The sequence below is a fragment of the Salvelinus fontinalis genome, chromosome 36 (genome assembly GCF_029448725.1).
Source record: "Salvelinus fontinalis isolate EN_2023a chromosome 36, ASM2944872v1, whole genome shotgun sequence".
Taxonomy (NCBI): domain Eukaryota; kingdom Metazoa; phylum Chordata; class Actinopteri; order Salmoniformes; family Salmonidae; genus Salvelinus; species Salvelinus fontinalis.
Genome location: NC_074700.1, coordinates 27,049,664 through 27,075,409, shown reverse-complemented (window position 1 = coordinate 27,075,409; position 25,746 = coordinate 27,049,664). Strand labels below are relative to the sequence as shown.

The 25,746-nt window shown below is 41.3% G+C and overlaps 1 protein-coding gene across 5 annotated transcripts in view; it reads right to left on the bottom strand.

Annotated features, from left to right (window-relative positions):
- The window catches only part of aimp1b (aminoacyl tRNA synthetase complex interacting multifunctional protein 1b), a 59,747-nt gene extending 34,421 nt beyond the window's left edge, over positions 1 to 25,326 (bottom strand). Inside the window, exon 1 of one of the 5 annotated variants that reach the window (XM_055901216.1) lies at positions 25,226 to 25,326. Coding sequence is in view for 3 of the 5 variants with exons in the window: in XM_055901215.1 (XP_055757190.1) it covers positions 2,674 to 2,711 (38 nt within the window). In the remaining 2 variants the exon portion in view is untranslated. Of the gene's footprint in view, positions 1 to 2,673; positions 2,867 to 25,225 lie in introns of those variants that run through there. The other 4 variants (XM_055901217.1, XM_055901215.1, XM_055901214.1 and 1 more) reach the window with 4 other exon arrangements.
- Positions 25,327 to 25,746: the final 420 nt, after the last annotated feature.

The following is a 25,746-nucleotide window of genomic DNA, read 5'->3' as shown; positions in this document are numbered from 1 at the left end:
ACTGCACCTGTACATAGCCCATCTATAATTTAGCCCAAACAACTACCTCTTTACCTACTGTATTTATTTATTTTGCTCCTTTGCACCCCATTATTTCTATCTCTACTTTGCACCTTCTTCCACTGCAAACCAACCATTCCAGTGTTTTTTTACTTGCTATATTGTATTTACTTCGCCACCATGGCCTTTTTATATATATATACATATTTTTTTATATATTTTTATCTATATATATATTTTATTTGCCTTCACCTCCCTTATAGCACCTCATTTGCTCACGTTGTATATAGACTTATTTTTCACTGTATTATTGACTGTATGTTTGTTCCACTCCATGTGTAACTCTGTGTTGTTGTATGTGTCGAACTGCTTTGCTTTATCTTGGCCAGGTCGCAATTGTAAATGAGAACGTGTTCTCAATTTGCCCACCTGGTTAAATAAAGGTGAAATAAATTTAAAAAAAATAAATAGACACTATATTGACCTACAGACACAATATAGACCTATAGACACTATATAGACCTATAGACACTATATATACACTATATTGACACTATATAGACACTATATTGACCTACAGACACAATATAGACCTATAGACACTATATAGACCTATAGACACTATATACACTATATAGACACTATATAGACCTATAGACACTATATAGACCTATAGACACTATATACACTATATAGACACTATATAGAAACTATATTGACCTACAGACACAATATAGACCTATAGACACTATATAGACCTACAGACACTATATAGACCTATAGACACTATATAGACCTATAGACACTACATACACTATATAGACCTATAGACACTATATAGACCCTATATAGACCTATAGACACTATATATACACAATATAGACCTATAGACACTATATAGACACTATATAGACCTACAGACACTATAAAGACACTATATAGACACTATATAGACCTATAGACACTATATAGACCTATAGACACTATATAGACACTATATATACACTATATAGACCTATAGACACTATATACACTATATAGACCTATAGACACTATATACACTATATAGACACTATATAGACACTATATAGACCTATATACACTATATAGACACTATATAGACACTATATTGACCTATAGACACAATATAGACCTATAGACACTATATAGACCTATAGACACTATATATGCTATATAGACCTATAGACACTATATAGACCCTATATAGACCTATAGACACTATATAGACACTATATAGACACTACATACACTATATAGACCTATAGACACTATATAGACACTATATAGACACTATATAGACACTATATTGACCTATAGACACAATATAGACCTATAGACACTATATAGACCTATAGACACTATATATGCTATATAGACCTATAGACACTATATAGACACTATATAGACACTATATAGACACTATATAGACACTATATAGACCTACAGACACTATATAGACCTATAGACACTATATAGACACTACAGACACTATAGACACTATATAGACCTACAGACACTATATAGACCTATAGACACTATATAGACACTATATAGACCCTATATAGACCTATAGACACTATATAGACACTATATAGACACTATATATACACTATATAGACATATAGACACTATATAGACCTACAGACACTATATTTACCTACAGACACTATATAGACACTATATAGACCTACAGACACTATATAGACCTATAGACACTATATAGACCTACAGACACTATATAGACACTATATAGACCCTATATAGACCTATAGACACTATATAGACCTATAGACACTATATAGACACTATATAGACCTACAGACACTATATAGACCTATAGACACTATATAGACCTACAGACACTATATAGACCTACAGACACTATATAGACCTACAGACACTATATAGACCTACAGACACTATATAGACCTATAGACACTATATAGACCTACAGACACTATATAGACCTATAGAACCTATATAGACCTATAGACACTACATACACTATATAGACCTACAGACACTATATAGACCTATAGACACAATATAGACACTATATAGACCTATAGACACTATAAAGACCTACAGACACTATATAGACACTATATAGACCTACAGACACTATATAGACCCTATATAGACCTATAGACACTATATAGACCTATAGACACTATATAGACCTATAGACACTATATAGACCTACAGACACTATATAGACCTACAGACACAATATAGACACTATATAGACCTATAGACACTATATTGACCTATAGACACTATATAGACACTATATAGACCTATAGACACTATATAGACCTACAGACACTATATAGACCTACAGACACAATATAGACACTATATAGACCTATAGACACTATATAGACCTATAGACACTATATAGACCTATAGACACTATATAGACCTATAGACACTATATGCTACAGTTATGGCATTGTAAGCTATCAAAACTCATAGACCTAGAGATCCAGGCTCAATGCAAGGTTGACAGAGAGAGAAGGCACTAAATGCAAGGTTGACAGAGAGAGAAGAAGAGAAGGCCCTAGAGATCCAGGCTCAATGCAAGGTTGACAGAGAGAGAAGACACCAAATGCAAGGTTGACAGAGAGAGAAGACAGGTATAAAAGTAGTTACCTGTGTCTGTGGTGGGGTGGGTTATGCTTTTCAGCCATGGTAGAGAGAGAAGCTGCAGAGGCGTTGGATAAAACTGGCCAACTGACCGACTGACATCTGGGGTTAACACTCCTCTCTCTATCCCCCAATCAATTTCTTCCTCTCTCCCTCTGCCTCTCTCTCCCTCTGCCTCTCTCTCTCTCTCCCTCTGCCTCTCTCTCTCTCTCTCCCTCTCTCTCCCTCTCTCTCACCCTCTCTCTCTCTCTCTCTCCCTCTCTCTCTCTCCCTCTCTCTCTCTCTCCCTCTGCCTCTCTCTCTCTCTCTGTCTCTCCCTCTCCCTCTGCCTCTCCCTCTCCCTCTCTCTCCTTCTCTCTCCCACATAGCTGACATTCTTCAACTAAGCACAACAGCAGGTGCGCTCGCGGATCAAGTTCGCGCCAGTCTGTCCTCCGCATCTTTCCCTGCGTGCCATGACATGAGCCTGTAGTGCACTAGGCCATGCAGCCCTGGCCGCATACCACCCGTGGCAGGGTCGTGTTCAGGGAGAGGAGGGGGAAATCTACAGATGTAGGATCAGAATTTGATCACTATTTTGTTGCTGAGAATTTCCTATCGGGAAATGCAAACTTGTAAAAAGCCTCGTAAAGTTTGTAATTTCCACTTTAAAATGTCCAATATGATTTGGTCCTAACGAAAAATGTATCAAGCCCTACAAAACATGTCCATTAAAGCAAAACCCCGACCAAATTCACATAGAAATATGAGTTATAGATCTGTCATTCTCATTCAAAGCCAGTCTAAGAAGACGGTTCTATGTGCATGATATCTATGCTTTCGTGCTCAAGACCAGTTTTTTATTTTTTATTTTTTTACTTTAGGTTAAGTACACCAGCTTTAAACAGTTTTAAACAGGAAATACAGTACAATATTTTTGGTTATGGAAAATATATTTCACAGTGGTTTAGATGGTAAATTGTTGGTTAACGGCTTGTAGGTATGCATATTCACTGTGAGGTCTACACCTGTTGTATTCGGCGCATGTGACAAATACAATTTGATTTGATGTGATTTGATTGTCTACACAATAACTGCTTGTCTTGTCACATAAACTGAAATTCGGCAAATTAGTAAAGTTACGGCAACCAGGAAATGACGGAGTTATTTCTGCATATAGCGCCTTTAATTATAGCCACATCCACATGATAATTCACATTTCCTGTTGCTGCGGGATAATTTTCCTGCTGTAGCTAACTGGCTCAAATTAAGATCTTACATCTGTAGGGGGAAGGTACGGTGAGACGGGGGGGGGGGGATATCGGGACTAAAATAAGACTGCAGCTGTTCTTGAGACCAGAAACGAAGACATCCTTAAAGAAAAGAACACTGTGGAACACGCTGGTTGAATCAACCACGTCATTTCAATCAAATTACGTTGAACCAACGTGGAATAGACGTTAAATTGACGTCTGTGCCCCGGTGGGAAAGGTCAACAGGCCTATAGGTGATATTGACCATGTTAATACGTACAAGTAGTTTACCTCTATCTCTCTCCATCAGGGTCAATTTGAATTGAAGAGAAAACCTTTGACGTAAATAGTTTCTCCATTTGAGCTTATTAAATAAGAAGTCATTGAAAATATACACTACCATCCCTGAGTCGCCTCTTCACTGTTGACGTTGAGACTGGTGTTTTGTGGGGTACTATTTAATGAAGCTGCCAGTTGAGGACTTGTGAGTCGTCTGTTTCTCAAACTAGACACTCTAATGTACTTGTCCTCTTGCTCAGTTGTGCACCTGGGCCTCCCATTCCTCTTTCTATTCTGGTTAGAGCCAGTTTGCACTGTTCTGTGAAGGGAGTAGTACACATTTTTTTACGAGATCTTCAGTTTCTTGGCAATTATTCGCATTGAATAGCCTTAATTTCTCAGAACAAGAATAGATTGACGGGTTTCAGAAGAAATGTCTGTTCCTGGCCATTTTGAGCCTGTAATCGAACCCACAAATGCTGATGCTGTATTTCTGATCAATTTGATGTTATTCTAATGGACAACTAAATGCTTTTCTTTCAAAAACAAGGACATTTCTAAGTGACCCCAGCCCTGCTCTCCACCATGGCTAATGTTGATAACAGCCAGGTATGGTGTTATAGTCTAGACCTGTTAGGGAATCTGTCAACAGTTAGTAGCTAACAGACAGGTATGGTGTTATAGTCTGGACCTGGAGGGAATCTGTCAACAGTTAGTAGCTAACAGACAGGTATGGTGTTATAGTCTGGACCTGGGGGGAATCTGTCAACAGTTAGTAGCTAACAGACAGGTATGGTGTTATAGTCTAGACCTGGAGGGAATCTGTCAACAGTTAGTAGCTAACAGACAGGTATGGTGTTATAGTCTGGACCTGGAGGGAATCTGTCAACAGTTAGTAGCTAACAGATAACAGACAGGTATGGTGTTATAGTCTGGACCTGGGGGGAATCTGTAAACAGTTAGTAGCTAACAGACAGGTATGGTGTTATAGTCTGGACCTGGAGGGAATCTGTCAACAGTTAGTAGCTAACAGCTAACAGACAGGTATGGTGTTATAGTCTAGACCTGTTAGGGAATCTGTCAACAGTTAGTAGCTAACAGCTAACAGACAGGTATGGTGTTATAGTCTGTACCTGGAGGGAATCTGTCAACAGTTAGTAGCTAACAGCTAACAGACAGGTATGGTGTTATAGTCTGGACCTGGAGGGGAATCTGTCAACAGTTAGTAGCTAACAGACAGGTATGGTGTTATAGTCTGGACCTGTAGGGAATCTGTCAACAGTTAGTAGCTAACAGCTAACAGACAGGTATGGTGTTATAGTCTGTACCTGGAGGGAATCTGTCAACAGTTAGTAGATAACAGCTAACAGACAGGTATGGTGTTATAGTCTGGACCTGGAGGGGAATCTGTCAACAGTTAGTAGCTAACAGACAGGTATGGTGTTATAGTCTGGACCTGTAGGGAATCTGTCAACAGTTAGTAGCTAACAGACAGGTATGGTGTTATAGTCTAGACCTGGAGGGAATCTGTAAACAGTTAGTAGCTAACAGACAGGTATGGTGTTATAGTCTGGACCTGTTAGGGAATCTGTCAACAGTTAGTAGCTAACAGCTAACAGACAGGTATGGTGTTATAGTCTGTACCTGGAGGGAATCTGTCAACAGTTAGTAGCTAACAGCTAACAGACAGGTATGGTGTTATAGTCTGGACCTGGAGGGGAATCTGTCAACAGTTAGTAGCTAACAGACAGGTATGGTGTTATAGTCTGGACCTGTAGGGAATCTGTCAACAGTTAGTAGCTAACAGACAGGTATGGTGTTATAGTCTAGACCTGGAGGGAATCTGTCAACAGTTAGTAGCTAACAGACAGGTATGGTGTTATAGTCTGGACCTGGAGGGAATCTGTCAACAGTTAGTAGCTAACAGATAACAGACAGGTATGGTGTTATAGTCTGGACCTGTTAGGGAATCTGTCAACAGTTAGTAGCTAACAGCTAACAGACAGGTATGGTGTTATAGTCTGTACCTGGAGGGAATCTGTCAACAGTTAGTAGCTAACAGCTATCAGACAGGTATGGTGTTATAGTCTGGACCTGGAGGGGAATCTGTCAACAGTTAGTAGCTAACAGACAGGTATGGTGTTATAGTCTGGACCTGTAGGGAATCTGTCAACAGTTAGTAGCTAACAGCTAACAGACAGGTATGGTGTTATAGTCTGGACCTGGAGGGAATCTGTCAACAGTTAGTAGCTAACAGACAGGTATGGTGTTATAGTCTGGACCTGGAGGGTTCTGTCAACAGTTAGTAGCTAACAGACAGGTATGGTGTTATAGTCTGGACCTGGAGGGAATCTGTCAACAGTTAGTAGCTAACAGACAGGTATGGTGTTATAGTCTGGACCTGTAGGGAATCTGTCAACAGTTAGTAGCTAACAGACAGGTATGGTGTTATAGTCTGGACCTGGAGGGAATCTGTCAACAATTAGTAGCTAACAGACAGGTATGGTGTTATAGTCTAGACCTGGAGGGAATCTGTCAACAGTTAGTAGCTAACAGCTAACAGACAGGTATGGTGTTATAGTCTAGACCTGTTAGGGAATCTGTCAACAGTTAGTAGCTAACAGACAGGTATGGTGTTATAGTCTAGACCTGTTAGGGAATCTGTCAACAGTTAGTAGCTAACAGACAGGTATGGTGTTATAGTCTGGACCTGTTAGGGAATCTGTCAACAGTTAGTAGCTAACAGCTAACAGACAGGTATGGTGTTATAGTCTAGACCTGGAGGGAATCTGTCAACAGTTAGTAGCTAACAGACAGGTATGGTGTTATAGTCTGGACCTGGAGGGAATCTGTCAACAGTTAGTAGCTAACAGACAGGTATGGTGTTATAGTCTGGACCTGGAGGGAATCTGTCAACAGTTAGTAGCTAACAGACAGGTATGGTGTTATAGTCTAGACCTGTTAGGGAATCTGTCAACAGTTAGTAGCTAACAGACAGGTATGGTGTTATAGTCTGGACCTGGAGGGGAATCTGTCAACAGTTAGTAGCTAACAGACAGGTATGGTGTTATAGTCTGGACCTGGAGGGGAATCTGTCAACAGTTAGTAGCTAACAGACAGGTATGGTGTTATAGTCTAGACCTGGAGGGAATAGGTCAACAGTTAGTAGCTAACAGAAAGGTATGGTGTTATAGTCTGGACCTGGAGGGAATCTGTCAACAATTAGTAGCTAACAGACAGGTATGGTGTTATAGTCTAGACCTGGAGGGAATCTGTCAACAGTTAGTAGCTAACAGACAGGTATGGTGTTATAGTCTAGACCTGGAGGGAATCTGTAAACAGTTGGTAGCTAACAGACAGGTATGGTGTTATAGTCTGGACCTGTAGGGAATCTGTCAACAGTTAGTAGCTAACAGACAGGTATGGTGTTATAGTCTAGACCTGGAGGGAATCTGTCAACAGTTAGTAGCTAACAGACAGGTATGGTGTTATAGTCTGGACCTGGAGGGAATCTGTCAACAGTTAGTAGCTAACAGATAACAGACAGGTATGGTGTTATAGTCTGGACCTGGGGGGAATCTGTAAACAGTTAGTAGCTAACAGACAGGTATGGTGTTATAGTCTGGACCTGGAGGGAATCTGTCAACAGTTAGTAGCTAACAGTTAACAGACAGGTATGGTGTTATAGTCTGTACCTGGAGGGAATCTGTAAACAGTTGGTAGCTAACAGACAGGTATGGTGTTATAGTCTGGACCTGTAGGGAATCTGTCAACAGTTAGTAGCTAACAGACAGGTATGGTGTTATAGTCTAGACCTGGAGGGAATCTGTCAACAGTTAGTAGCTAACAGACAGGTATGGTGTTATAGTCTAGACCTGGAGGGAATCTGTAAACAGTTGGTAGCTAACAGACAGGTATGGTGTTATAGTCTGGACCTGTAGGGAATCTGTCAACAGTTAGTAGCTAACAGACAGGTATGGTGTTATAGTCTAGACCTGGAGGGAATCTGTCAACAGTTAGTAGCTAACAGACAGGTATGGTGTTATAGTCTGGACCTGGAGGGAATCTGTCAACAGTTAGTAGCTAACAGATAACAGACAGGTATGGTGTTATAGTCTGGACCTGGGGGGAATCTGTAAACAGTTAGTAGCTAACAGACAGGTATGGTGTTATAGTCTGGACCTGGAGGGAATCTGTCAACAGTTAGTAGCTAACAGCTAACAGACAGGTATGGTGTTATAGTCTGGACCTGTTAGGGAATCTGTCAACAGTTAGTAGCTAACAGTTAACAGACAGGTATGGTGTTATAGTCTGTACCTGGAGGGAATCTGTCAACAGTTAGTAGCTAACAGCTAACAGACAGGTATGGTGTTATAGTCTGGACCTGGAGGGGAATCTGTCAACAGTTAGTAGCTAACAGACAGGTATGGTGTTATAGTCTGGACCTGGAGGGAATCTGTCAACAGTTAGCAGCTAACAGACAGGTATGGTGTTATAGTCTGGACCTGGAGGGGAATCTGTCAACAGTTAGTAGCTAACAGACAGGTATGGTGTTATAGTCTGGACCTGGAGGGAATCTGTCAACAGTTAGTAGCTAACAGACAGGTATGGTGTTATAGTCTAGACCTGGAGGGAATCTGTCAACAGTTAGTAGCTAACAGACAGGTATGGTGTTATAGTCTGGACCTGGAGGGAATCTGTCAACAGTTAGTAGCTAACAGATAACAGACAGGTATGGTGTTATAGTCTGGACCTGGGGGGAATCTGTCAACAGTTAGTAGCTAACAGACAGGTATGGTGTTATAGTCTGGACCTGGAGGGAATCTGTCAACAGTTAGTAGCTAACAGCTAACAGACAGGTATGGTGTTATAGTCTGGACCTGTTAGGGAATCTGTCAACAGTTAGTAGCTAACAGCTAACAGACAGGTATGGTGTTATAGTCTGTACCTGGAGGGAATCTGTCAACAGTTAGTAGCTAACAGCTAACAGACAGGTATGGTGTTATAGTCTGGACCTGGAGGGGAATCTGTCAACAGTTAGTAGCTAACAGACAGGTATGGTGTTATAGTCTGGACCTGTAGGGAATCTGTCAACAGTTAGTAGCTAACAGCTAACAGACAGGTATGGTGTTATAGTCTGGACCTGGAGGGAATCTGTCAACAGTTAGTAGCTAACAGACAGGTATGGTGTTATAGTCTGGACCTGGAGGGTTCTGTCAACAGTTAGTAGCTAACAGACAGGTATGGTGTTATAGTCTGGACCTGGAGGGAATCTGTCAACAGTTAGTAGCTAACAGACAGGTATGGTGTTATAGTCTGGACCTGGAGGGAATCTGTCAACAGTTAGTAGCTAACAGACAGGTATGGTGTTATAGTCTAGACCTGGAGGGAATCTGTCAACAGTTAGTAGCTAACAGCTAACAGACAGGTATGGTGTTATAGTCTAGACCTGTTAGGGAATCTGTCAACAGTTAGTAGCTAACAGACAGGTATGGTGTTATAGTCTAGACCTGTTAGGGAATCTGTCAACAGTTAGTAGCTAACAGACAGGTATGGTGTTATAGTCTGGACCTGTTAGGGAATCTGTCAACAGTTAGTAGCTAACAGCTAACAGACAGGTATGGTGTTATAGTCTAGACCTGGAGGGAATCTGTCAACAGTTAGTAGCTAACAGACAGGTATGGTGTTATAGTCTGGACCTGGAGGGAATCTGTCAACAGTTAGTAGCTAACAGACAGGTATGGTGTTATAGTCTGGACCTGGAGGGAATCTGTCAACAGTTAGTAGCTAACAGACAGGTATGGTGTTATAGTCTAGACCTGTTAGGGAATCTGTCAACAGTTAATAACTAACAGACAGGTATGGTGTTATAGTCTGGACCTGGAGGGAATCAGTCAACAGTTAGTAGCTAACAGACAGGTATGGTGTTAAAGTCTGGACCTGGAGGGAATCTGTCAACAGTTAGTAGCTAACAGACAGGTATGGTGTTATAGTCTAGACCTGGAGGGGAATCTGTCAACAGTTAGTAGCTAACAGACAGGTATGGTGTTATAGTCTAGACCTGGAGGGAATCGGTCAACAGTTAGTAGCTAACAGAAAGGTATGGTGTTATAGTCTGGACCTGGAGGGAATCTGTCAACAATTAGTAGCTAACAGACAGGTATGGTGTTATAGTCTAGACCTGGAGGGAATCTGTCAACAGTTAGTAGCTAACAGACAGGTATGGTGTTATAGTCTAGACCTGGAGGGAATCTGTAAACAGTTGGTAGCTAACAGACAGGTATGGTGTTATAGTCTGGACCTGGAGGGAATCTGTCAACAGTTAGTAGCTAACAGACAGGTATGGTTTTATAGTCTTTACCTGGAGGGAATCTGTCAACAGTTAGTAGCTAACAGACAGGTATGGTGTTATAGTCTGGACCTGGAGGGAATCTGTCAACAGTTAGTAGCTAACAGCTAACAGACAGGTATGGTGTTATAGTCTAGACCTGGAGGGAATCTGTCAACAGTTAGTAGCTAACAGACAGGTATGGTGTTATAGTCTGGACCTGTTAGGGAATCTGTCAACAGTTAGTAGCTAACAGACAGGTATGGTGTTATAGTCTAGACCTGTAGGTAATCTGTCAACAGTTAGTAGCTAACAGCTAACAGACAGGTATGGTGTTATAGTCTGGACCTGGAGGGAATCTGTCAACAGTTAGTAGCTAAAAGCTAACAGACAGGTATGGTGTTATAGTCTGGACCTGGAGGGAATCTGTCAACAGTTAGTAGCTAACAGACAGGTATGGTGTTATAGTCTAGACCTGGAGGGAATCTGTCAACAGTTAGTAGCTAACAGACAGGTATGGTGTTATAGTCTTGACCTGGAGGGGAATCTGTCAACAGTTAGTAGCTAACAGACAGGTATGGTGTTATAGTCTGGACCTGGAGGGAATCTGTCAACAGTTAGTAGCTAACAGACAGGTATGGTGTTATAGTCTAGACCTGGAGGGAATCTGTCAACAGTTAGTAGTTAACAGACAGGTATGGTGTTATAGTCTGGACCTGGAGGGAATCTGTCAACAGTTAGTAGCTAACAGACAGGTATGGTGTTATAGTCTGGACCTGTAGGGAATCTGTCAACAGTTAGTAGCTAACAGCTAACAGACAGGTATGGTGTTATAGTCTGGACCTGGAGGGAATCTGTCAACAGTTAGTAGCTAACAGACAGGTATGGTGTTATAGTCTGGACCTGGAGGGTTCTGTCAACAGTTAGTAGCTAACAGACAGGTATGGTGTTATAGTCTGGACCTGGAGGGAATCTGTCAACAGTTAGTAGCTAACAGACAGGTATGGTGTTATAGTCTGGACCTGGAGGGAATCTGTCAACAGTTAGTAGCTAACAGACAGGTATGGTGTTATAGTCTGGACCTGGAGGGAATCTGTCAACAGTTAGTAGCTAACAGACAGGTATGGTGTTATAGTCTAGACCTGGAGGGAATCTGTCAACAGTTAGTAGCTAACAGCTAACAGACAGGTATGGTGTTATAGTCTAGACCTGTTAGGGAATCTGTCAACAGTTAGTAGCTAACAGACAGGTATGGTGTTATAGTCTAGACCTGTTAGGGAATCTGTCAACAGTTAGTAGCTAACAGACAGGTATGGTGTTATAGTCTGGACCTGTTAGGGAATCTGTCAACAGTTAGTAACTAACAGACAGGTATGGTGTTATAGTCTGGACCTGGAGGGAATCAGTCAACAGTTAGTAGCTAACAGACAGGTATGGTGTTATAGTCTGGACCTGGAGGGAATCTGTCAACAGTTAGTAGCTAACAGACAGGTATGGTGTTATAGTCTAGACCTGGAGGGGAATCTGTCAACAGTTAGTAGCTAACAGACAGGTATGGTGTTATAGTCTAGACCTGGAGGGAATCGGTCAACAGTTAGTAGCTAACAGAAAGGTATGGTGTTATAGTCTGGACCTGGAGGGAATCTGTCAACAATTAGTAGCTAACAGACAGGTATGGTGTTATAGTCTAGACCTGGAGGGAATCTGTCAACAGTTAGTAGCTAACAGACAGGTATGGTGTTATAGTCTAGACCTGGAGGGAATCTGTAAACAGTTGGTAGCTAACAGACAGGTATGGTGTTATAGTCTGGACCTGGAGGGAATCTGTCAACAGTTAGTAGCTAACAGACAGGTATGGTGTTATAGTCTAGACCTGGAGGGAATCGGTCAACAGTTAGTAGCTAACAGAAAGGTATGGTGTTATAGTCTGGACCTGGAGGGAATCTGTCAACAGTTAGTAGCTAACAGACAGGTATGGTGTTATAGTCTAGACCTGGAGGGGAATCTGTCAACAGTTAGTAGCTAACAGACAGGTATGGTGTTATAGTCTAGACCTGGAGGGAATCGGTCAACAGTTAGTAGCTAACAGAAAGGTATGGTGTTATAGTCTGGACCTGGAGGGAATCTGTCAACAATTAGTAGCTAACAGACAGGTATGGTGTTATAGTCTAGACCTGGAGGGAATCTGTCAACAGTTAGTAGCTAACAGACAGGTATGGTGTTATAGTCTAGACCTGGAGGGAATCTGTAAACAGTTGGTAGCTAACAGACAGGTATGGTGTTATAGTCTGGACCTGGAGGGAATCTGTCAACAGTTAGTAGCTAACAGACAGGTATGGTTTTATAGTCTTTACCTGGAGGGAATCTGTCAACAGTTGGTAGCTAACAGACAGGTATGGTGTTATAGTCTAGACCTGGAGGGAATCTGTCAACAGTTAGTAGCTAACAGACAGGTATGGTGTTATAGTCTGGACCTGGAGGGAATCTGTCAACAGTTAGTAGCTAACAGACAGGTATGGTGTTATAGTCTGGACCTGGAGGGAATCTGTCAACAGTTAGTAGCTAACAGACAGGTATGGTTTTATAGTCTTTACCTGGAGGGAATCTGTCAACAGTTAGTAGCTAATAGACAGGTATGGTGTTATAGTCTGGACCTGGAGGGAATCTGTCAACAGTTAGTAGTTAACAGACAGGTATGGTGTTATAGTCTGGACCTGGAGGGAATCTGTCAACAGTTAGTAGCTAACAGCTAACAGACAGGTATGGTGTTATAGTCTGGACCTGGAGGGAATCTGTCAACAGTTAGTAGCTAACAGCTAACAGACAGGTATGGTGTTATAGTCTGGACCTGGAGGGAATCTGTCAACAGTTAGTAGCTAACAGGCAGGTATGGTGCTATAGTCTAGACCTGGAGGGAATCTGTCAACAGTTAGTAGCTAACAGACAGGTATGGTGTTATAGTCTTGACCTGGAGGGGAATCTGTCAACAGTTAGTAGCTAACAGACAGGTATGGTGTTATAGTCTGGACCTGGAGGGAATCTGTCAACAGTTAGTAGCTAACAGACAGGTATGGTGTTATAGTCTAGACCTGGAGGGAATCTGTCAACAGTTAGTAGTTAACAGACAGGTATGGTGTTATAGTCTGGACCTGGAGGGAATCTGTCAACAGTTAGTAGCTAACAGACAGGTATGGTGTTATAGTCTAGACCTGTTAGGGAATCTGTCAACAGTTAGTAGCTAACAGACAGGTATGGTGTTATAGTCTAGACCTGGAGGGAATCTGTCAACAGTTAGTAGCTAACAGACAGGTATGGTGTTATAGTCTGGACCTGGAGGGAATCTGTCAACAGTTAGTAGCTAACAGCTAACAGACAGGTATGGTGTTATAGTCTGGACCTGGAGGGAATCTGTCAACAGTTAGTAGCTAACAGACAGGTATGGTGTTATAGTCTAGACCTGTTAGGGAATCTGTCAACAGTTAGTAGCTAACAGACAGGTATGGTGTTATAGTCTAGACCTGGAGGGAATCTGTCAACAGTTAGTAGCTAACAGACAGGTATGGTGTTATAGTCTGGACCTGGAGGGAATCTGTCAACAGTTAGTAGCTAACAGACAGGTATGGTGTTATAGTCTGGACCTGGAGGGAATCTGTCAACAGTTAGTAGCTAACAGACAGGTATGGTGTTATAGTCTGGACCTGTTAGGGAATCTGTCAACAGTTAGTAGCTAACAGCTAACAGACAGGTATGGTGTTATAGTCTAGACCTGGAGGGAATCTGTCAACAGTTAGTAGCTAACAGACAGGTATGGTGTTATAGTCTAGACCTGTTAGGGAATCTGTCAACAGTTAGTAGCTAACAGCTAACAGACAGGTATGGTGTTATAGTCTGGACCTGTTAGGGAATCTGTCAACAGTTAGTAGCTAACAGACAGGTATGGTGTTATAGTCTGGACCTGGAGGGAATCTGTCAACAGTTAGTAGCTAACAGACAGGTATGGTGTTATAGTCTGGACCTGTTAGGGAATCTGTCAACAGTTAGTAGCTAACAGCTAACAGACAGGTATGGTGTTATAGTCTAGACCTGGAGGGAATCTGTCAACAGTTAGTAGCTAACAGACAGGTATGGTGTTATAGTCTGGACCTGTTAGGGAATCTGTCAACAGTTAGTAGCTAACAGCTAACAGACAGGTATGGTGTTATAGTCTGGACCTGTTAGGGAATCTGTCAACAGTTAGTAGCTAACAGACAGGTATGGTGTTATAGTCTGGACCTGGAGGGAATCTGTCAACAGTTAGTAGCTAACAGACAGGTATGGTGTTATAGTCTGGACCTGGAGGGAATCTGTCAACAGTTAGTAGCTAACAGCTAACAGACAGGTATGGTGTTATAGTCTGGACCTGTTAGGGAATCTGTCAACAGTTAGTAGCTAACAGACAGGTATGGTATTATAGTCTAGACCTGGAGGGAATCTGTCAACAGTTAGTAGCTAACAGACAGGTATGGTGTTATAGTCTGGACCTGGAGGGAATCTGTCAACAGTTAGTAGCTAACAGACAGGTATGGTGTTATAGTCTGGACCTGGAGGGAATCTTTCAACAGTTAGTAGCTAACAGACAGGTATGGTGTTATAGTCTGGACCTGGAGGGAATCTGTCAACAGTTAGTAGCTAACAGACAGGTATGGTGTTATAGTCTGGACCTGTTAGGGAATCTGTCAACAGTTAGTAGCTAACAGCTAACAGACAGGTATGGTGTTATAGTCTAGACCTGGAGGGAATCTGTCAACAGTTAGTAGCTAACAGCTAACAGACAGGTATGGTGTTATAGTCTAGACCTGGAGGGAATCTGTCAACAGTTAGTAGCTAACAGACAGGTATGGTGTTATAGTCTGGATCTGGAGGGAATCTGTCAACAGTTAGTAGCTAACAGCTAACAGACAGGTATGGTGTTATAGTCTGGACCTGGAGGGAATCTGTCAACAGTTAGTAGCTAACAGACAGGTATGGTGTTATAGTCTGGACCTGGAGGGAATCTGTCAACAGTTAGTAGCTAACAGCTAACAGACAGGTATGGTGTTATAGTCTAGACCTGGAGGGAATCTGTCAACAGTTAGTAGCTAACAGACAGGTATGGTGTTATAGTCTGGACCTGTTAGGGAATCTGTCAACAGTTAGTAGCTAACAGACAGGTATGGTGTTATAGTCTAGACCTGGAGGGAATCTGTCAACAGTTAGTAGTTAACAGACAGGTATGGTGTTATAGTCTGGACCTGTAGGGAATCTGTCAACAGTTAGTAGCTAACAGCTAACAGACAGGTATGGTGTTATAGTCTGGACCTGTTAGGGAATCTGTCAACAGTTAGTAGCTAACAGACAGGTATGGTGTTATAGTCTAGACCTGGAGGGAATCTGTCAACAGTTAGTAGCTAACAGAAAGGTATGGTGTTATAGTCTGGACCTGGAGGGAATCTGTCAACAGTTAGTAGCTAAAAGACAGGTATGGTGTTATAGTCTGGACCTGGAGGGAATCTGTCAACAGTTAGTAGCTAACAGACAGGTATGGTGTTATAGTCTGGACCTGTTAGGGAATCTGTCAACAGTTAGTAGCTAACAGCTAACAGACAGGTATGGTGTTATAGTCTAGACCTGGAGGGAATCTGTCAACAGTTAGTAGCTAACAGACAGGTATGGTGTTATAGTCTAGACCTGTTAGGGAATCTGTCAACAGTTAGTAGCTAACAGCTGACAGGTATGGTGTTATAGTCTGGACCTGTTAGGGAATCTGTCAACAGTTAGTAGCTAACAGCTAACAGACAGGTATGGTGTTATAGTCTGGACCTGGAGGGAATCTGTCAACAGTTAGTAGCTAACAGACAGGTATGGTGTTATAGTCTGGACCCGGAGGGAATCTGTCAACAGTTAGTAGCTAACAGACAGGTATGGTGTTATAGTCTGGACCTGGAGGGAATCTGTCAACAGTTAGTAGCTAACAGACAGGTATGGTGTTATAGTCTAGACCTGTTAGGGAATCTGTCAACAGTTAGTAGCTAACAGACAGGTATGGTGTTATAGTCTGGACCTGTTAGGGAATCTGTCAACAGTTAGTAGCTAACAGCTAACAGACAGGTATGGTGTTATAGTCTAGACCTGGAGGGAATCTGTCAACAGTTAGTAGCTAACAGCTAACAGACAGGTATGGTGTTATAGTCTAGACCTGGAGGGAATCTGTCAACAGTTAGTAGCTAACAGACAGGTATGGTGTTATAGTCTGGACCTGGAGGGAATCTGTCAACAGTTAGTAGCTAACAGCTAACAGACAGGTATGGTGTTATAGTCTGGACCTGGAGGGAATCTGTCAACAGTTAGTAGCTAACAGACAGGTATGGTGTTATAGTCTTTACCTGGAGGGAATCTGTCAACAGTTAGTAGCTAACAGACAGGTATGGTGTTATAGTCTGGACCTGGAGGGAATCTGTCAACAGTTAGTAGCTAACAGCTAACAGACAGGTATGGTGTTATAGTCTGGACCTGTTAGGGAATCTGTCAACAGTTAGTAGCTAACAGACAGGTATGGTGTTATAGTCTAGACCTGGAGGGAATCTGTCAACAGTTAGTAGCTAACAGACAGGTATGGTGTTATAGTCTGGACCTGGAGGGAATCTGTCAACAGTTAGTAGCTAACAGACAGGTATGGTGTTATAGTCTGGACCTGGAGGGAATCTTTCAACAGTTAGTAGCTAACAGACAGGTATGGTGTTATAGTCTGGACCTGGAGGGAATCTGTCAACAGTTAGTAGCTAACAGACAGGTATGGTGTTATAGTCTGGACCTGTTAGGGAATCTGTCAACAGTTAGTAGCTAACAGCTAACAGACAGGTATGGTGTTATAGTCTAGACCTGGAGGGAATCTGTCAACAGTTAGTAGCTAACAGACAGGTATGGTGTTATAGTCAGGACCTGGAGGGAATCTGTCAACAGTTAGTAGCTAACAGCTAACAGACAGGTATGGTGTTATAGTCTGTACCTGTAGGGAATCTGTCAACAGTTAGTAGCTAACAGCTAACAGACAGGTATGGTGTTATAGTCTGGACCTGGAGGGAATCTGTCAACAGTTAGTAGCTAACAGACAGGTATGGTGTTATAGTCTGGACCTGTAGGGAATCTGTCAACAGTTAGTAGCTAACAGACAGGTATGGTGTTATAGTCTGGACCTGGAGGGAATCTGTCAACAGTTAGTAGCTAACAGACAGGTATGGTGTTATGAACCATACTAGTTTAAGTAGTACAAGTCTCCAATACTCCCAAATGCCTCCCATTTCCCTATATAGTGTACTACTTTTGACCAGAGTGCACTATATAGGGAAACATTTGTGACGGAGACACTATCATTCTCTAAATATATACTGTTTAGTCCCTCCTCATCACTCAGTGAACATCAGCGTGCCTGAGAGAGAGGGGGGGGGGGGGGGGGGGGGTAAAGGGGCGGCAGGTAGCCTAGCGGTTAAGAATGTTGGGGCCAGTAACTGAAATGTCACTGGTTCGAATCCCCTAGCTAAATATGTGAAAAATCTGTTGATGTGCCCTTGAGCAAGGCACTTAACCTTATATTACTCCTGTAAGTCACTCTGGATAAGAGCATTTGCTAGAATGTAGAGGATGAGAGGAAGTGAGGGAGGGAATGAATACTTAGGTTCCATGTGTAATTGCATGGCACAGTCTGTTCAACACTCCAAATGTATTTTTCATTGACCAATGGCGCCCTCTTGTGGTGAGAATAACACAATGCCTCAAAACTCATGTCCTCCCTCGTCACTGTATAGAGCCCCCTAAAGGTCAAACAGGGAAATGGTTCCAAACCTTACCTCCTCCATTCATTTTTCCACAGGGAATAAGTGTTTAAAATAAGTGAAGAGATAAATAAGATAAAGAAGTTAAAACAATAAAATAAGTGTTTCTAAAATTCCCTATGGGGAAAAATTAATGGTGGAAAAAAACGATAGCAACTATTTCCTTGTTTTACCCCTAAGTTTTATGGTTATTATGACTCCTACTGTGGTTCTCTATAAGTATGCAGTCATATGATCTATTATTATACCCTGTAGGTCGAAGCCATAGTATCAGCACGTGGTCCTGTGTGACGACAAATGTAGTAGTCAGAATGGATCAGTATTTAATTAAATATCTAGTAGTCAGAATGGATCAGTATTTAATTAAATATCTAGTAGTCAGAATGGATCAGTATTTAATTAAATATCTAGTAGTCAGAATGGATCACTATTTAATTAAATATCTAGTAGTCAGAATGGATCACTATTTAATTAAATATCTAGTAGTCAGAATGGATCACTATTTAATTAAATATCTAGTAGTCAGAATGGATCAGTATTTAATTAAATATCTAGTAGACAGAATGGATCAGTATTTAATTACATATCTAGTAGTCAGAATGGATCAGTATTTAATTAAATATCTAGTAGTCAGAATGGATCAATATTTAATTAAATATCTAGTAGTCAGAATGGATCAGTATTTAATTAAATATCTAGTCAGAATGGATCAGTATTTAATTAAATATCTAGTAGTCAGAATGGATCACTATTTAATTAAATATCTAGTAGTCAGAATGGATCACTATTTAATTAAATATCTAGTAGTCAGAATGGGTCAGTATTTAATTAAATATCTAGTAGTCAGAATGGATCAGTATTTAATTAAATATCTAGTAGTCAGATTGGATCAGTATTTAATTAAATATCTAGTAGTCAGAATGGGTCAGTATTTAATTAAATATCTAGTAGTCAGATTGGATCAGTATTTAATTAAATATCTAGTAGTCAGAATGGGTCAGTATTTAATTAAATATCTAGTAGTCAGATTGGATCAGTATTTAATTAAATATCTAGTAGTCAGAATGGATCACTATTTAATTAAATATCTAGTAGTCAGAATGAATCGCTATTTAATTAAATATATACAGTAGTAGTCAGAATGGATCACTATTTAATTAAATATCTAGTAGTCAGAATGGATCAGTATTTAATTAAATATCTAGTAGTCAGAATGGATCACTATTTAATTAAATATCTAGTAGTCAGAATGGATCACTATTTAATTAAATATCTAGTAGTCAGAATGGGTCAGTATTTAATTAAATATCTAGTAGTCAGAATGGATCAGTATTTAATTAAATATCTAGTAGTCAGATTGGATCAGTATTTAATTAAATATCTAGTAGTCAGAATGGGTCAGTATTTAATTAAATATCTAGTAGTCAGAATGGATCGCTATTTAATTAAATATCTAGTAGTCAGAATGGATCACTATTTAATTAAATATCTAGTAGTCAGAATGAATCGCTATTTAATTAAATATATACAGTAGTAGTCAGAATGGATCACTATTTAATTAAATATCTAGTAGTCAGAATGGATCAGTATTTAATTAAATATCTAGTAGTCAGAATGGATCACTATTTAATTAAACATCTAGTAGTCAGAATGGATCACTATTTAATTAAATATCTCCATTTGTAGTAAACTTAAAAATAATTCACCGTGGGGATCGAACTTGATCACAATAAACTAATTTTAGAGGCCAAAACAGGCATAAAAAAAATACAAATGTTGGCCATTCTGGCAATCGTAATTTACATAGGCTTTCTAAGGCAGAGCAGGACTTTTGGTAGTCTAAGCCCTTAGACCGCTAAGCTAACATTAAGATGGTCATAAAATAGATAATTTCGACATTTCATTTTTTATCTTAAGACCCCTGTGGGTACAACAATATATATAAACAGGCATCCCAAGTGGCGCGGCGATTGAAGGAACTGCATCGCAATGCTTGAGGCGTCACTACAGACCCGGGTTTGATCCCAGGCTGTGTCACAGCCTGGGATCAAACGGAATTTCCTTGTCCCATCGCACTCTAGCGACTCCTTGTGGCGTGCTGGGCGCATGCAAGCTGACTTCGGTTGCCAGCTGGGCGGTGTTTCCTCCGACACATTGGTGCGGCTTCTGAGTTAGGTGAGCAGTGTGTCAAGAAGCAGGGTCGAGCTCTCGACCTTCACCTCTCCCGAGTCCGTAGGGGAGTTGCAGGAAGATTGTAACTACCAATTGGATATTACGAGATTAATGAGAAAAAAGGTTAAAATTACACACAAAAAATGGATATATAATTATATCCAGTACCAATCAAAAGTTTGGACACCTACTCATTCCAGGGTTTTTCTTTATTTTTACTATTTTCTACATTGTAGAATAATGGTGAAGACATCAAAACTATTAAATAACACATATAGAATCATGTAGTAACCAAAAAAGTGTTAAACAAATCTAAATATATTTTATATTTGAGATTCTTCAAAGTAGCCACCCTTCGCCTTGATGACAGCTTTGTACACTCTTGGCATTCTCTCAACCAGCTTCATGAAGTAGTCACCTGGACTGAATTTCAATTAACAGGTATTCTTTGTTAAAAGTTAATTTGTGGAATTTCTTTCCTTCTTAATGTTTTTTACGCCAATCAGTTGTGTAGTGACATGGTAGGGTGGTCTATATTATGACAAGAACAGCTCAATTAAGCAAAGAGAAACGACAGTCCATCATTACTTTAAGACATAAAGGACAGTCAATCCTGAAAATGTCAAGAACTTTGAATGTTACTTCAAGTGCAGGCGCAAAAAACCATCAAACACTATGATGAAACTGGCTCTCATGAGGACCCCCACAGGAAAGGAAGACTCAGAGTTACCACTGCTGCAGAGGATAAGTTCATTAGAGTTACCAGCCTCAGATTTCAGCACAAATAAATGTGTCACATAGTTCAAGCAACAGACATCTCAACATCAACTGAGACTGCGTGAATCAGGCCTTCATGGCCGAATTGCTGCAAAGAAACCACTAGTAAAGAACACCAATAAGAAGAAGAGACTTGCTTGGGCCAAGAAACACGAGCAATGGACATTAGACCGGTGGAAATCTGTTCTTTGGTCTGATGAATCCAAATTGGAGATTTTTGGTTTCACCCGCCGTGTCTTTGTGAGACGCAGAGTAGGTGAACGGATGATCTCTGCATGTGTGACAGTAAAACCCTGGATGACTGGCAGTAAAACCCTGGATGACTGGCAGTAAAACTCTGAATGACTGACAATAAAACCCTGTCTGACTGACAGTAAACCCTGTCTGACTGACAGTAAACCCTGTCTGACTGACAGTAAACCCTGTCTGACTGACAGTAAAACCTGTCTGACTGACAATAAAACCCTGTCTGACTGACAGTAAACCCTGTCTGACTGACAGTAAACCCTGTCTGACTGACAGTAAACCCTGTCTGACTGACAGTAAAACCCTGTCTGACTGACAGTAAAGCCCTGATGACTGACAATAAAGCCTGGATGACTGACAGTAAAACCCTGTCTGACTGACAGTAAAACCCTGTCTGACTGACAGTAAACCCTGTCTGACTGCCAGTAAACCCTGTCTGACTGACAGTAAAGCCTGTCTGACTGACAGTAAACCCTGTCTGACTGCCAGTAAACCCTGTCTGACTGACAGTAAACCCTGTCTGACTGACAGTAAACCCTGTCTGACTGACAGTAAAGTCTGGATGACTGACAGTAAAACCCTGTCTGACTGACAGTAAAACCCTGTCTGACTGACAGTAAAACCCTGTCTGACTGACAGTAAACCCTGTCTGACTGACAGTAAACCCTGTCTGACTGACAGTAAACCCTTTCTGACTGACAGTAAACCCTGTCTGACTGACAGTAAAACCTGTCTGACTGACAATAAAACCCTGTCTGACTGACAGTAAACCCAGTCTGACTGACAGTAAACCCTGTCTGACTGCCAGTAAACCCTGTCTGACTGACAGTAAACCCTGGACGACTGACAGTAAACCCTGTCTGACTGACAGTAAAACCTGTCTGACTGACAATAAAACCCTGTCTGACTGACAGTAAAACCCTGTCTGACTGGCAGTAAAGCCCTGGATGACTGACAATAAAGTCTGGATGACTGACAGTAAAACCCTGTCTGACTGACAGTAAAACCCTGTCTGACTGACAGTAAAACCCTGTCTGACTGACAGTAAACCCTGGATGACTGACAGTAAACCCTGTCTGACTGACAGTAAAACCCTGTCTGACTGACAATAAAACCCTGTCTGACTGACAGTAAAACCCTGATGACTGACAATAAAGCCTGGATGACTGACAGTAAAACCCTGTCTGACTGACAGTAAAACCCTGTCTGACTGACAGTAAACCCTGTCTGACTGACAGTAAAACCTGTCTGACTGACAGTAAAGCCTGGATGACTGACAATAAACCCTGTCTGACTGACAGTAAAACCCTGTCTGACTGACAGTAAACCCTGGACGACTGACAGTAAACCCTGTCTGACTGACAGTAAAACCTGTCTGACTGACAATAAAACCCTGTCTGAATGACAGTAAAACCCTGTCTGACTGACAGTAAAGCCCTGGATGACTGACAATAAAGTCTGGATGACTGACAGTAAACCCTATCTGACTGACAGTAAACCCTGTCTGACTGACAGTAAACCCTGTCTGACTGACAGTAAACCCTGTCTGACTGACAGTAAACCCTGTCTGACTGACAGTAAAACCTGTCTGACTGACAATAAAACCCTGTCTGACTGACAGTAAACCCTGTCTGACTGACAGTAAACCCTGTCTGACTGACAGTAAACCCTGTCTGACTGACAGTAAAACCCTGTCTGACTGACAGTAAAGCCCTGATGACTGACAATAAAGCCTGGATGACTGACAGTAAAACCCTGTCTGACTGACAGTAAAACCCTGTCTGACTGACAGTAAACCCTGTCTGACTGCCAGTAAACCCTGTCTGACTGACAGTAAAGCCTGTCTGACTGACAGTAAACCCTGTCTGACTGCCAGTAAACCCTGTCTGACTGACAGTAAACCCTGTCTGACTGACAGTAAACCCTGTCTGACTGACAGTAAAGTCTGGATGACTGACAGTAAAACCCTGTCTGACTGACAGTAAAACCCTGTCTGACTGACAGTAAAACCCTGTCTGACTGACAGTAAACCCTGGATGACTGACAGTAAACCCTGTCTGACTGACAGTAAACCCTTTCTGACTGACAGTAAACCCTGTCCGACTGACAGTAAAACCTGTCTGACTGACAATAAAACCCTGTCTGACTGACAGTAAACCCTGTCTGACTGACAGTAAACCCTGTCTGACTGCCAGTAAACCCTGTCTGACTGACAGTAAACCCTGGATGACTGACAGTAAACCCTGTCTGACTGACAGTAAAACCCTGTCTGACTGACAATAAAACCCTGTCTGACTGACAGTAAAACCCTGATGACTGACAATAAAGCCTGGATGACTGACAGTAAAACCCTGTCTGACTGACAGTAAAACCCTGTCTGACTGACAGTAAACCCTGTCTGACTGACAGTAAAACCTGTCTGACTGACAGTAAAGCCTGGATGACTGACAATAAACCCTGTCTGACTGACAGTAAAACCCTGTCTGACTGACAGTAAACTCTGGACGACTGACAGTAAACCCTGTCTGACTGACAGTAAAACCTGTCTGACTGACAATAAAACCCTGTCTGACTGACAGTAAAACCCTGTCTGACTGACAGTAAAGCCCTGGATGACTGACAATAAAGTCTGGATGACTGACAGTAAACCCTATCTGACTGACAGTAAACCCTGTCTGACTGACAGTAAACCCTGTCTGACTGACAGTAAACCCTGTCTGACTAACAGTAAAGCCTGTCTGACTGACAATAAAACCCTGTCTGACTGACAGTAAAACCCTGTCTGACTGACAGTAAAGCCCTGGATGACTGACAATAAAGTCTGGATGACTGACAGTAAACCCTATCTGACTGACAGTAAACCCTGTCTGACTGACAGTAAAGCCTGTCTGACTGACAGTAAACCCTGTCTGACTAACAGTAAACCCTGTCTGACTGACAATAAAACCCTGTCTGACTGACAGGGGGCTCTGTATTGACGCCACCGTACATCCCATCTTGGTACTTCTCCTCCATTGTAAATACAATTTTGGAAGCTGTATAAATACATTTACATTTGTATTATATTACAGACACCTGAACGCATGTTAATTATATTATGTGAGTTAAACACAAAACATTTAAAAGGAAATAATACTTTCCTTTTGTTTATCCTTAAATATTTGAGTACTAATTTTACTGTCCTCACTACAACAACAAAAAATACTTAAATACATGTAATTTTGTCCTTGAAACATTTAAATTAAATACTGTAGAAATCCATTAATTCCTATGGAGGACTGCTTTTCTGCCAATATTTCCGACCGGTGGCTTCAAAGCCTCTCATTGGCCAAAACATAGCATCAGCAATACAGGGTTTATATACATCATTGGCTAAAACGCATTGAAACGCATAGAAACGCATAGAAGCGCATAGAAACGCATAGAAACGTATAGAAGCGCATAGAAACGCATAGAATAACAAACAGGTTTTGAAGTGTCTATCCTATATCGGAGGGATTTGAAGATTGAGCTGCAGACGCTACAAACAAAAAAAAACGGTAAATCTAGCAGTAACACACCGGGAACTATTCAATATTCAAAATGACCAACGCACCGGTGTTTCAATCGACTCTAGAGGTTTTAAACTCTCGTAGGGGATCTGTTTATTACATAATAGTCTAGGTCTGATAACTCACCAGAGTGGAATTCATTCGCCTCTAGGAAAAGGACAACAAACAGCCAACGCTGGAGTCTAGTCGAGACTACTTTCAGTTTCCACCACCAATAAGATCAACAGTTGACTCCTCCTCATGTTATTATAATCTGGGAGCGGGCAGTCGGTCAGGATGTGTCACACAGCGTTGTTGTTATTACCAAATGGCACCCTACATAGGGCTCTGGTCTAAAGTAGTGCACTATATAGGGAATAGGGCTCTGGTCTAAAGTAGTGTACTATATAGGGAATAGGGCTCTGGTCTATAGTAGTGTACTATCTAGGGAATAGGGCTCTGGTCTATAGTAGTGTACTATATAGGGAATAGGGCTCTGGTCTATAGTAGTGCACTATATAGGGAATAGGGTTCCATTTGTTATTGTGGTGTTGTTCCGTCAGTCACGGGGGTAGCCTCATCTAAAACTAAATTAGAGAGCCGAGGTGAAACGTTAACTAAACAGCTGATCTGAATGGCTTGTATTATGCCCCGGAGTCATGATAGTC